Raw genomic sequence first — 13,331 nt, forward strand, 5'->3', positions numbered from 1 at the left:
CAATTTGCTGAGAATGATGGTTTCCAGGTTCATCCATGTCCCTACAAAGGACACTGCTTAATGAAATAAGAGAGGACACAAACAGATGGAGAAACATTCCATGATCATGTTTAGGAAGAATCAATACTGTGAAAATGGCCATACTACCCTAAGTAATTTATAGATTCAATGCTATCTCCATCAAGGTACCAATGACCTTCTTCACGGAATTGGAAAAAAATCACCTTAAACTTCATATGGAACCAAAAAAGAGCCCACATAGCCAAGTCGATTCTAAGCAAAAAGAACAAAGCAGGAGGCATCACACTGCCGGGTTTCAAACTATACTACAAGCCTACAGTAATCAAAACAGCATGGTACTGGTGCCAAAACAGAGATATAGACCAATGGAACAGAACAGAGGCCTTGGAGGCAACACCACACATCTACAACCATCCAATCTTTGACAAACCTGACAAAAACAAGCAATGAGGAAAGGATTCTGTGTTTAATAAATGGTGTTGGGAAAACTGGCTAGCCATGTGCAGAAAGCAGAAACTGGACCCCTTCCTGACATCTTACACTAGAATTAACTCCAGATGGATTAAAGACTTAAACATAAGACCCAACTCCAACTTGTTTTATGTCCTTGGGAGCTTGACCTCGTAACCACATGGCAGTACTCACTTTTGGTCTCCACCGTTTTAATGGCCACCTGGTACCAATCCTGGCTTAGAGAATGAGTACTTTCTGATTAATACTTTTGTGACTTTTACCATTTGCTGATTTTCTTCCCCTCCATAAACAACTTCTAGCTTCCTTTCTTAAATCTTCCTTTCCCTGAGCTACCTATAAAGATTCTAGATTTTGTAAAAACTGTTTACCACCTCTTTGAAAATACCTTGAACACTTGTGGTTAAGTCATAACCTTAGTTGAGGCTTGTTGGTTTCACACGTGAGGTTACCTTTGGTAAAGCTCAAAAGCCCGAAATATTGGCTGCGTGGCATGGCTGAAGCCAGGTAATAAGGAATTTAAAAGGATTTTCTTAAAGTGCACTCAGTTTAATTAAAAATGGATCTCCAAGCTATAGGTATATCTAAAAGGCCTCTATGTTTTTCTCTTCTTGGATCTTGTTTTTTTTTTTTTTTTTGGAAAAGGTTTTTTTTCCTCAGTCAGCTGAATTACTTTTCACCACTTTGCCTTGGCACTCTTAATGCACACATCAGAGGCCCTAAGATAACTTCTGATTGCCTGGGACTCCTAAGGAAAAACAGAGGAGGTGCCATGGACTCCATTTCGGGAAAAATATCTTTGTTTTCCTCATAGAACCCCAGGAATTAAAAGTAAATTGGTCTGTCTCAAAATTTGTTTTTGTCTTTCACCTATGTCTGTTTTTTTTTTGGCCATGGAAACTACATGTTTTCCTAGCCCTGCTTCTTGGAGAGCTATACCCTGAGGCTAATAATCCAATTAGGAGCTAGGCAAATAAAAAATCTTACAACTATTGGATCTTCTTTTGTCTGTGTAATCATATATGTGTTAAATGTGTGATGGTTATATTAAAAAAGAACTCCAGTTAATTGGCAAATAAGTGCTTAGATCAAATATGTTTTGAAGGAAAAATAAAATCTATAATGCCTTTGGGTTCATGTGACTTTAATCTTTAAAAAAAAAGTCTTAACTATTATTGGTAAAATACCAATGTCTTCAAAATGTAAATATGTAGTCTAAATTATGCAGGTCAGATACTAGGTTTGCTAAATGTTTTAAGGTTATAAGCTGCTTCTTTGGCATTTGAGAACTGCTTGACTTGCCTGCTTTATGATTTGGTAAGGCCTGGGGACATACAGAATTAACCACATCCCTAACTATGGTGGAAAGAGACCTAATCTGTGCCTAGAACATAATGAAAATAACCTACCAGGTTTTGCACTAAAATTAAAAATTGCTAACTGTTGCCTTCATAACCATGTAATTGAGACTACTGAAAATAGGTTTATATGCAATTTGTGTAAGGACAGTAAGATGAATTTTTAGTAAAAGATTATAAGAAAGCATGAGAATGTAAATTTTTGCCTAGGGTTAAAGGATTGTTTTGAAATAGGTAAGATAAACCTGAAGGTTTAAACAAATGGTGGAAGATTTGTAAAAAATAATCTTGCAAAAGAAATTCTGTGTGTGAACATATTGACTAACTTCAAAAAGGTATTATATATTTTTTCCATAAATTGTGTATTGAAATAAAGGCATAACAACGTGTTCTTAAGGTACGGATCTGTTATTTAACAAAGATTTGTAAAGGGTTATAAAAGGTTTACAAGAATCTTACCTCATAGTCAATCTGGTTAAGACTCTATACTCTTAACCAGATAATTCTATAGACAGAATTATTTATAAGGTTTTATTTAAAATTTGGGGTTGATATTAATAGTAGACTAATGCATTTGGCTTTCTCTCTCTTGAACAAGATTTTCATGTAATAGTAAAGAATAATGAAAGGTTTTTGCCTTTCTTAACATTTTTGAGTCATTATTTTGGCTAAATAAATAATTTAGGGTAATTGGGAATTCTATTTCATAATATCAAGTGCTTTGAAACTTTACCCTGTTTGGCAGGCTTCACAAAATCAAACTTCAGTTTCAAGGTTGTTTTTCCTGGCCCCTAACTTTTAGATGCTAGAGAGGGCCCCTGGAGCATGCAAAAGCGAGGTAATCAGGATTGTTTGACACGTTTAGTTATGTGGGATTTGCAAACTGATGTTTAATCTTCTTTAGATTATATTTTAGTGAACAATATCAGTATATGTTTCAAAATTGTAGGGGATGTCTAAAATTCTAATGTGTGAGTATATGCTATCAATCATAATAAAGGTTATTATATTAAGCTTTTGTAAACCACAGAAAAAACAAAATTTATTTGTCAATCATGTTTTTGACTATAACTATCCTGGATATTTTGTCACTGATAGACAATTGTTGTCTTGCTTTGATCCTTTGTAAAAAAATGGTTTATAATCAGCTATAGGACTTGGACAGGAGCTCTTAAATACAAGTTTCTGATATCTTTGGAGATTGTGGATGGGAATAGAGGGAAACATATGAGACTCATGAAAAGCTGAAATGCTCATGAATATCAATCAGATCAAGAGTTAACTGGATGGACTGAACTAATGGAAAAGTGAAGTAATCTTTTAACTTTTTACTTAAAATGTTGCTGATCCTTGTTTTGTTTTCAGAATCAAGGAAACTTATTTTGAGCTATTTACAGCCTTTGATAATTGAGTAAGGTATGCTCCTGTGAACAAAATTTGGAGCATATTTGTTTCTTTCTGCCTGGCTTTTCCAGAATTTGGAAACTATTTGTGAGTATTTTTAACTTATGGCAATATAGTTATTTGCATTAGTGCAATAAGAATCCATTTTCTTTCTGCAATAGGTCACAATTGGAGAAACTGGTTGTTTTACCAAGGCTTTGATTGGAAAGATTTACTTCCCTTTAAGAAATCAAGCTTGACCTGCAGAACCAATTAAAACTCCTTAGGAACATTGGCATCATTCTTTGTCTACGCAGTTCTCATACAGGGTTCCTAACCTGTGGTGAGTAAAGAATGTCACTTTCCAACAGGCCCAGGAGCCCTATGTTCTGAGGACCTCAAGAAGAGAGGAATTTGCCCAACTCGTAGGTATTTCAGAGTACAAACCCATGGCTGGACTAGGCTTTAAAAGGTCTTATCTGAGATTCCTTGTAGGACAGAGTTCTATCAAAGCCAATTTAAATGCCTATGTGAAATAAAACTATTCTTACTGCATTTTATGCAGATAATCAAGCCAAGTATAAGACTGATGTTTATTTTACAAATAATTCAGTCCTATCATGATTTATTTTTGACAAAAATGAGGACTGGAGACAGAAAAGTTATGTTTCCAAACTTATACACTTGTGATTCCATTCTAATCTCATCAGCTGTTTTTAAGTTTTTGCCTACATTTTAGACTAACACTGCTTATTCCTGTGACCCAACCTGCGATATCCAGCTGCAGCTCAGAAGAAACAAAAGGGCTGGGTAATGTAAAAATCTAGATCATTACTCTAGTTCTGGGGAATTATCCTGCAAATCCCGCCAAGTGATAGAAATAAATAGGGTACCCATAACCTGGAGGTTTCTTTGTTTGGGAAAATAAAACCAAGAGAGCTAACCAAAGCCAAACCTCATATACCCAAATCGTAGCAGGGATAACTATAGCCACAGTTATTTGGGCATGTTGGCAGTCTTGGAATTGTTCAACTGTACTTATTCCCCAGTTTCATTTTGATTTGTGTCTTCTGATTACCCAAATTCTTTCTTCTCGCTAAAAGGCCATTGAACTTCAAATGTCAATGCAAATGAAACCATGCATGGATGTGCCATTCTTCTAGTGACCCTTAAACAGACCTCAGGAGGAGCCCTGTCACTTTTACAAAAACAGAACTCCCTGTCAGCAGGAAGCAGTTTAGAATGGTCATTGTCTACTTTCCCCAACAGCAATAGGGGTCTCCACTCCTGAAGAAGGGAATGAAAGGAATTAGCCAGCTTTCTTTAGGCAGACAGTAAGGAAACAGTCCCTAGAGAACCTCTGACCAGCCCTACAAGTGCTTACACAAGATGTTTTGTGCAGATAAGGGAACTTGCATAGGGGGCTTGCCTAAGCATGGCTGCAGTGGTCTAATTGGATAGCGTAGAGCCACCCGGAATTCACATCTTATAGAAATAGGGAACCCAGCCCCATTAGCTTGGATCTATAGAAGCCTTTGTATTCAATTGAAAATGGGGGAAACTGAGAACCTGCTTTCAGAACCCCTCTCTCTTTGCTAAGAGCTTTTCTTTTGCTTAATAAATTCTACTCCACTCATTCTTTGAGTATCCGTGTGCCTACTTCTTCCTGGTCGTGAGACAAGAATCCAGTCCTAGTTGAGCTAAGGAGCAAAAAGTCCTGCATCAGTATTGTGAATTTTGTTTTTATTAATTTCAAGAGTGAAGAATCAGTGAGTCTTCGTACAAATAATTGTTGAAAATTTGCCTTTTTAATTAAGTATAATTTTTAAACCATGAAATTATTATGGAAAAGTATTGCTATATATACAACCACTTTTAGTTTGTTGTATCTGAAAGACATTTCAAATCCTATCATTGAAGAAATTTCAGACTAAATTTATCCAATTTGAAGGAGACTACAGAACACGTTAAATATTTTGTACTAATATCTATGGGCATACCACCCAAAGTACATGCAATCTCATCTGATCTCAGAAGGGTTAGTCCTGGTTAATATTTAAATGGGGGAAGCTTTGTACTCTTAAGCCTGAGATACTAAATAATTTTAAACATTAGCTAATAAGAAAACATCAACATTATTTCTTCGTTAAAATTTTTTGATTACAAGTCAGCCTACATTCCTAAAAATGCACTAAATCATAAATACTTGCTCTGGATTTCTATCAAAAATAAATATAAATTGAGAGAAACTGAATCACAATGAAGAGATAATGAACCTGTTCACAATGAACAAAGTTCAATAAAGTAAGAGGCCATAATCTTTCAGCTCTTCTTTAAGTCAGTAATATCAGAGTGGTTTTGCTTTTACTGTAACTGAGCAGCATACGACCAAAAAAATTCCCATCCCATTATTCTAATCTGAACTCCACATAAAGTAGATGGGATGTAAATTTAAACAAGAGGCAGTGCTGGAAATGAACGTCCATGGAAATGATAGCTTTGTAGGCTTTTTGAAGAGTTTGAGGAGCTTTGGAGAAAATCTGCCACTTTTTCTTTCCTATTTTTGTGAACTCACTTCTCTGATTAGTTTCTACTAACCATTCAGATTGGAACACTGGGTATCACAGTCAAATGTTACAAATATGTCCAACTGCCATAGTAACTCCTGAGGAGATTTAGGGGACAAATGGGAAAACAGAACAGAATCATAAAGAGGATATATTTTAGAGACTGAGAACTTCACTTTTGGAATCAGATTACCTCGGTTTGAAGGCTTCTTCTATCATTTACTATGTGACCTAAGCAAGTTGCTTCGTCTCTCTAATTTCTCCTCTATGAAATGCAGATGGTAATAATAGCACTATCTCACAGCCCTGTCATATAGATTAAAATTGATAATCCACTAAACCATTTACCACTGAGCCTGGCACATATTAAATACTCAATGTCAGAAATTATTAAAGTTACCATAATTCTACTTTCATGACAATAATATACTTACATGAATCCTAAATCTTGGGAATCTATTTTGGCTCTAAAGTTCTACATAGACTTAAAGATTATATGGCCTTTTTAATATTCAGAAACTTCTTTGTGACCTAAGCTATTTTGTGATTAAATCTGAGCTAATTTTCTTAAGTACTTTCCTTAGTAGAGCTATAGGAAAATTCTACTTGTGGATTAATAGTATATTTTTTCTCATCTGTTCTGCAGATTAAAATCTTCTGGCTCATTAAGGTCCCTTCATACATCTTATTTTCTCATTATCTCAAAATGGGTTTCCACTGAATTCACCAGACATTCCTCTTAGCAATAAAGGCCAACTGAAAGAACTATGTGGTAACAGTTTGACCAATACTAAGTTTAAAGGAAATGTAAACTATCATTACTTTCATAATATGGCTGTGAAGCATTTATTAAATTAGCATGTGTAAATGCTATATACTGTTATGTAGTGTTTTCCCAAGTAATTTATAATGTCTTGAGTATCTATACTAGATTTTATATTTCTTTGTTTCTAGAATCTACCCATCACCCAATGTGGACTCTGTGTGTGTGTGTGTGTGTGTGTGTGTGTGTGTGTGTGTAGAGAAGGGGTGTGTGCATGTGTGTGGTTAATGCTGTTTGTTTGAATTCCTATCATCATCTCTGCAATGGGCCACTGTTGTTTGATTCTCTTGCTTTACAGGCTTGTTTCTCCCACTACATTTTTCTGGTGTGACTGTCAGTCAAGGGGCTACACTTCTTCCACCACAAGGATGAATATAGGGCCCAAGTTGGTCAATGAGAGTTGTCTTTTTCTGGGATAATATGGACACTGGAAGAGAGAAGGTCTCCCCAAATTACTAACTGTGAGCACTGGGTGAGACAGGAGAGTCTGAGGAACTTTCTGCTATTAGATGGGGAGTGCAATCAACACAGAAGAAAGGGAGTAATTGTCACAAGTTATCCAAAAATAAATGCAGCCCGCCCCAAAGCAGATCTTTCTCTGTACCTTTCAGTAATTTGGCCCAATAAACTTCCCTTTTCTCTTCATTTTTTGCTTAAAGTGGTTTGAATTGGATTTCTGTTACTTGCATTCTGTTATGGTACTGACCGAAACAGTCTCATATGGCTGGCCAATAAAGATTTGAAATCCACAGTCCCATCTTCATAAACTATTCTGATACTCTTATTCAGGAAGAGTGGTCTAATACAAAACTTGTCAAAGCTGAACATGACAACAAATGAGACATTTAATCCTAAAAATTAGCACAACATCCAAACTAAACTAGCCTCAAGACTAACAAAATCATAGAAGAGTGCAAAATTGTGGTTCACTTTTATTAAAACAGGCAAATATAGCCAATAATTTGATCTTCAATTGAGAAGTGCAATTGCTTGGTAAAAGGAGACCTTACCTTTGTTCTCCGCCCAACTTTTCTTACAATTCATTGTTAACTCTCCACCACTCCACTGGAATTTGGTAGAAACGGCCAGCCAAGGGCTTACCTCCCTGAGATGTACACTACTGCACATCAGCCTGTACTGGCTGGACTGTAGTGAAGGAAAAAACACACACACATCTTCTGAGAATTATATTCTCTTTTCTCCAAATAAATAAAGAAGGTCAGATGACATATGGCATAATGAAATATGACATGATGCATTCCGGAAGATTAATAAGGTCAAAGGGGTCTATGGATCCCAAATAACAGGAAGAACTGGAGTCTTGCCTAACAAAAGGTTTCAGAAAGAAGGCATTTTGCTTTGGAGATTTTCGGCTGCAGACTTACTCTTGCCTCATTCAACCCAATACCCTCTGTGGTTTATTTTTGAATCTTTTACAATGCTACCGTATGTCATGTAATTATACTAGGTACTAATCATACAAACACCTCATGCTTCATTCATTCTTTGGTACATAGAGATCCCCACGTGTGTTTCACTTCAGATTTTTATTCCTTATCTTGGAAACTTCTCAGCTCCAAAACTCACTTAAGAGTTTCTATTCTCCAAACACTATCCCAAACTCCCAATGCAGGTAAAGTTTCCTCTCTCAGCACTGTCTGCACACTCTGTGTTTACCCATAGAAAAATACTTTACATTGCATGATAATGCCAAGGTACTGTACTTGTCTGTCTTCTTCAAGATTCAAAGGCAGAGATTTGCCTTTTAACTCTGAATTCCCAGCACCTGGCACTGTGTGTGTATATATTATATATTGATATACATTATGCATCATATATAATATACATATTGATATATATTATGTATTATATATAATACACATATTGATATACATTATATATTATATATAATACACATAATATATGTATATTATATATACATATATAATATATTATATACAATATATATAATATATTAGATATAATATATACAATACATATATAATATATTATATATACACATAATATGTAATATATTGTATATAATATATAGTGTATATATAATATAATATAATATATAATGTATATCAATAAATGCTTTTGAATGAATAAACAAACACTCAAATGAACAACAAATGAGTGAATGAATGAATGATCACATAGTCCCTACATTGAAGGTCACTCTAGCTGAGGGGGCCAATAACTAATTGCCTAATTCTAATTTAACGTAATAGAGATAAGATTCAAGTGGTGAGACAGAACAACATCTATGCCTTTGTCTCTTGATGACTGCTCTATTCTTTGTGCACTGAAGTGTTTAAATTTATTGTTGAATAATCTATAAACAAAATCTTGACTTCTTTTAAAGAAAGAATATCATACAAATCTATTATGTGAATAAAATAAGCAAGAACATTTGATTAAGAAAATACTGCTGTCTGCCTACAGTAAATATGTTGAAAATTTCCTGACAAGAATCTCCATGCAGGCCTAAAAAAGAAATAAAAATGACAAGTAAAGTGTTTTAGTTATTAACAAGTTGTTTTTGGTGACTAGAGGACAACTGATGTTAAAAGTAGTGAATATGGAAATATTAAAGATAGCTGTAATTAGGAAATTTCACAAACACAAAATAAAGTATATAATCCTAAAAATGATTTATTGAAGAGCTCTGCTTTCAAGTACTTAAATAAAATTTCAAGAGGCTATGCCTGCAGGAGGAAGTTCTTGATATTTGGTCTCTACATTGTTTGGTTTGACATGTGGATGCTTGGAAGGTTTGTTACTGAGAGCTAAAGGGGGCACGTACAAAGAAGATAAAGCATTCCTACTGATGCCTTTTTTCCCAGTTTGTGGTCACAGCCTTTACTCAGTCCCTTATTATTGCTAGCAAGGACCATAGCAACTTAAGTGTTTTACCTGCCTCCAAAATTTCCTTCCATTCATTGTATTTTTTACAGTGTAAAAAAAAAGTGAACTTATATAAAATATGATCAAAATTATGATTTTCCAGCACTTTGAAAAAGTCTTTCACCTGCATCATACCTCTCCAATTGGGGTACTTTGGAAAGTAGGAGGGGATACTTCACAATTTGCGGGAAGTATAAGAAGCTTTAGGAAAACTCTGGAGTTTTTTAGTGGGCTTCAGGGTCACTCAGTGGTAAGTAGTCATCTTAGTTCATTTGGGCTGCTAAAATAAAATACTTATCAACTTGGTAGCTTACAAACAAGAGAAATGTATTGTCCACAATTCTGGAGGCTGTGAAGTCCAAGATCAAGTTGCCAGCCCATTTAGTGCCTGGTTGAGAGCCTGCTTCCTTGTTAGATAACCTTCATCTTTTCATTGCAACCTCACAGTGCAGAAGGGGGCCAAAGAGCTCTCTGGGGCCTCTTTTATAAGGACACTAATCCCATTCATGAGAGCACTGTACTCATGACCTATTTTCAAAGGTCCCGCCTCCAAATGCCATCACCCTGGTGATTATGTTTCAACGTGTAAATTTTGATGGAGATGCAAACATTAGGTCTATAGCAATATTTTAAAACATTTTTAAATGTTAAAACATTGTTATATTACAAAGCTAAATGTGAACGTCAGAGGGCTTTTAAAGATAAAGCATGAGACCAGAAAACGTGCAAAGCTTCTGATGGAAGCTGTTACATTTTACTCAGACCCCCAAGACATTTATGTGAAAAGGTACAAAAGGATTATTTTGAAGTTAAATTGTCCAGACTACCCTGTCACCGGCTCGGAAGACCACTTGTTCTAAAAAGACATATGGGCTTTAATGCCTTCATAACTTTGTTGTTATGTTTTTTTCTACCTGGAATTCTTATCCCTTCCCTTGGCTAACTCTTCCATCAATTTATGCACTCTTTGATTAAGCAAACATTTGATGAACTCCATTCTGCCAGGGTTCTACTAGGCCCTCATGATGTAGGGATAAAGAGATCCTTCAGAGATGGCGAGGAAAGCAGGGGGATCATAGAAGAATGTTAATAAACATAATAATGACCTGACATTGCTTGTTATATACTTAGTAGTATGATGAACACTTTCCACATTTCTATTTAATTCTTATATCAACTCTGATAAATAAGTTTTCCCAGTCCTGAAATTTGCCTTAATGTCACACAATAAATGCTGCTTGCATTGATGACCTACAATAAATGACTGAAATAAAAACGCAATCCAGTTTGACTCTGATTTATGCTCTTGAAATTTACTGACTATGCAGTTTGATGTGACCTTCTAGATCTGGCTTAAGTGTTTAATCCTGTCTCTTTTTCCTCCCTGTAAATTCTTCCCTTATAGAATAATAACTTTCTCCCTAATATTCTTTATTATCATGCATTTCATTATTGATATTTATATATATATGCTTTCTGTCCCACTATCTGGGAAAGCCCCTAGAGCAGGTACTTCTCAGATCTATGTGTGTATCACGTTCTTCTGGCACAGTGGATCTGCTGAACGTGGCAGGATAGAGTGGCCTTTGTGGTGGACGAAGCACATCTAAAACTTGCTGAGATCACACATAGCTGCCCATAGGCTTTAAGATGTGTTTTGTTTGGCCTAAAAAAGTTCAAAGTATTTTTTAGTTTGTCAACTTTAAGAAATAAAGAAGCTATCTTAAATTCTGCATTTCCAGCTTCTCTTTTAAAATGGAAAGATTTGCAAACATTCATTGATTGGTCAAGTATTTCTGCCTAACCACAATTAGCTAGAGCTGTGTATCAGCTGTATGCTTGAGATGAGGCCTGCAGTCCACAGTTCGCCACAGTCCCCGCTGCCATGCTGTGCTTCTTTTTGAATTTGATTCCCTTATGCTCTTTCAGGGCCCTGACCCTAATATTTCCAACTTTTCTTCTGTCTTCTCTTAAGTCTCTTGATTTCTATATATTCATATAATGGTAGGAATCTATAAATAATAGAACTTTTAAAGTAAAAACAGATGAAAGGAAAATACAAAGGGATGTTAATGCAATGTGTATAACAGTAAACTGTTACTAAATGTAAGTTAAGTGAAATGCCAAGAATAGAAAGCCTCATTACTACATAAATATAAAATGCATAGAAAAGAAGCTCTCAAGAATGGCATGTGTAAGTTCTCATCTCAAATAAATATAGACAGCGCAGGTCTATTTATAACTTGCTCATGGTCTTTTCATAGCTGTTTCAGCTCACACGTAAGAGGTTATCTCAAACTGTACTATAGTGTTGTTTGTAGTGATTACAATTACAGAAAAACTTCATTAATTCAAAAACTTCAATGCTTGGGATAGAGAACAGAGGCAAGCTTGGCTATATATTGCAGAGAGTTTATGCAAAGATTTGCTAAGCAAATATACTGAGTAAATTGTTCGTAAAAGAACTGCTTGCTTGACTAATTTTAGAGTCATGAATTCCTAGCAATGTAAGTGCACTGTAAGCAAAAGCTAGGTGCTGCTTAGGTTGGTATATTGGTATAATAAATAGAAATCATTTCTATCTACTCTCTGAAGCAGTACTCCTGCTAGACATAGGTTTTTATGCTAGTCCAAGTTGCAGTATTTATTTGAAAACAGTAAGGTATTGTTCCAACAAAATGTGTTGTTTCACTGACTTTTCATCATCTCAGACAGCTCTTTTCCCCAGGTTAACTGACTTAGATCTGACTCTTTTTAGTAGAGTAAGTGCAAAAAGGAAACCATAGTTCAGAGAAAATCCTAATTAGTCCCCTAAGCTTCAATAGACACATCCATTATATTAAAAAAACCATGCTATAATAATATGAGAGTTGGCAGCCAAACAATAAGTGTCCAAACATGATGAATAGCAGGTTAACCACCTCTATAAACATAGGAGCAACCACGTCATGTTAGCCATGTTGCTTAGTCTTGTAATAGACAAAATCATAGTATATAGCTTTATTAATCTGTTATATTAAAGAGTTGCCCAACATCTCAAGATACATAGGAGTACAAATAAATGTCTTACCTCTACTGATAGTCATTTATAAGAAAAATAATATGTTTTATGGTGCAGAAAACAACCTGTAAAATAGTTGAAATTGATAAGAAAATTGTGTCCTACCTGGGTCACTTTCTCTGTCACATTGTGTGTTCGATCTTTAACCTTGGGTGCAATAATGGTTTTATCTGAAGAAGGTGGAGATGAATTCTTTTTCTCAGTCTTGACATCTGAAAAATTCAGAGTGAGCTGTGGAATCTTGTTAATGGTGCTGTATTTGTTGAGGTTTGAATCCGATGTGGATCCCAGGAGGCTTGACTTGATATGATTAAAGGGCCCTAAAAAAAAAAAAGGAAAGTATTTGTAAGAGTAATATAAGAAGATGTAGAAGAAAGAGGCAGCTCTGAATGCCCTGCTAATGATTCATGACCAATATGATCCTGATTTGAGTGTGCTAAATGCAGCCAGCTTATACCTGGACTTGGGGCTTAGGGTCACCTTGGGCCACGTGGAGTGGCATGTGAGTATCTGAGAATAAGACTGGGTTCTAGTTGTGCACCCAGAGAGTAAATGGCAGATCTAGCTGTTAATTAGCTTCTTTCATTAAAGGTTGGAATAAAAGAAAAAACTACACTCTCTGTTATTGGTCAAATTCTACCTTTAAAGTTGTTTAAAAATTTCATTTTGTAATTTGAGAATTATTTGAGGAAGGACTTAGCTATGGTTAAAGTCACATTGCCCATGAAATTTCCCAA

The 13,331-nt window shown here is 35.3% G+C and overlaps 1 protein-coding gene across 1 annotated transcript in view; it reads right to left on the reverse strand.

Moving 5' to 3' along the window:
• Window positions 1–13,331, reverse strand: part of KCNH7 (potassium voltage-gated channel subfamily H member 7) — a 470,024-nt gene that overhangs the window by 128,096 nt on the left and 328,597 nt on the right. Inside the window, exon 6 of the mRNA XM_037745216.1 lies at window positions 12,700–12,914. Within this exon, the coding sequence (XP_037601144.1) occupies window positions 12,700–12,914 (215 nt within the window). The remainder of the gene's footprint in view (window positions 1–12,699; window positions 12,915–13,331) is intronic.

The sequence above is a fragment of the Cebus imitator genome, unplaced genomic scaffold (assembly GCF_001604975.1).
Source record: "Cebus imitator isolate Cc_AM_T3 unplaced genomic scaffold, Cebus_imitator-1.0 Scaffold10, whole genome shotgun sequence".
NCBI lineage: Eukaryota > Metazoa > Chordata > Mammalia > Primates > Cebidae > Cebus > Cebus imitator.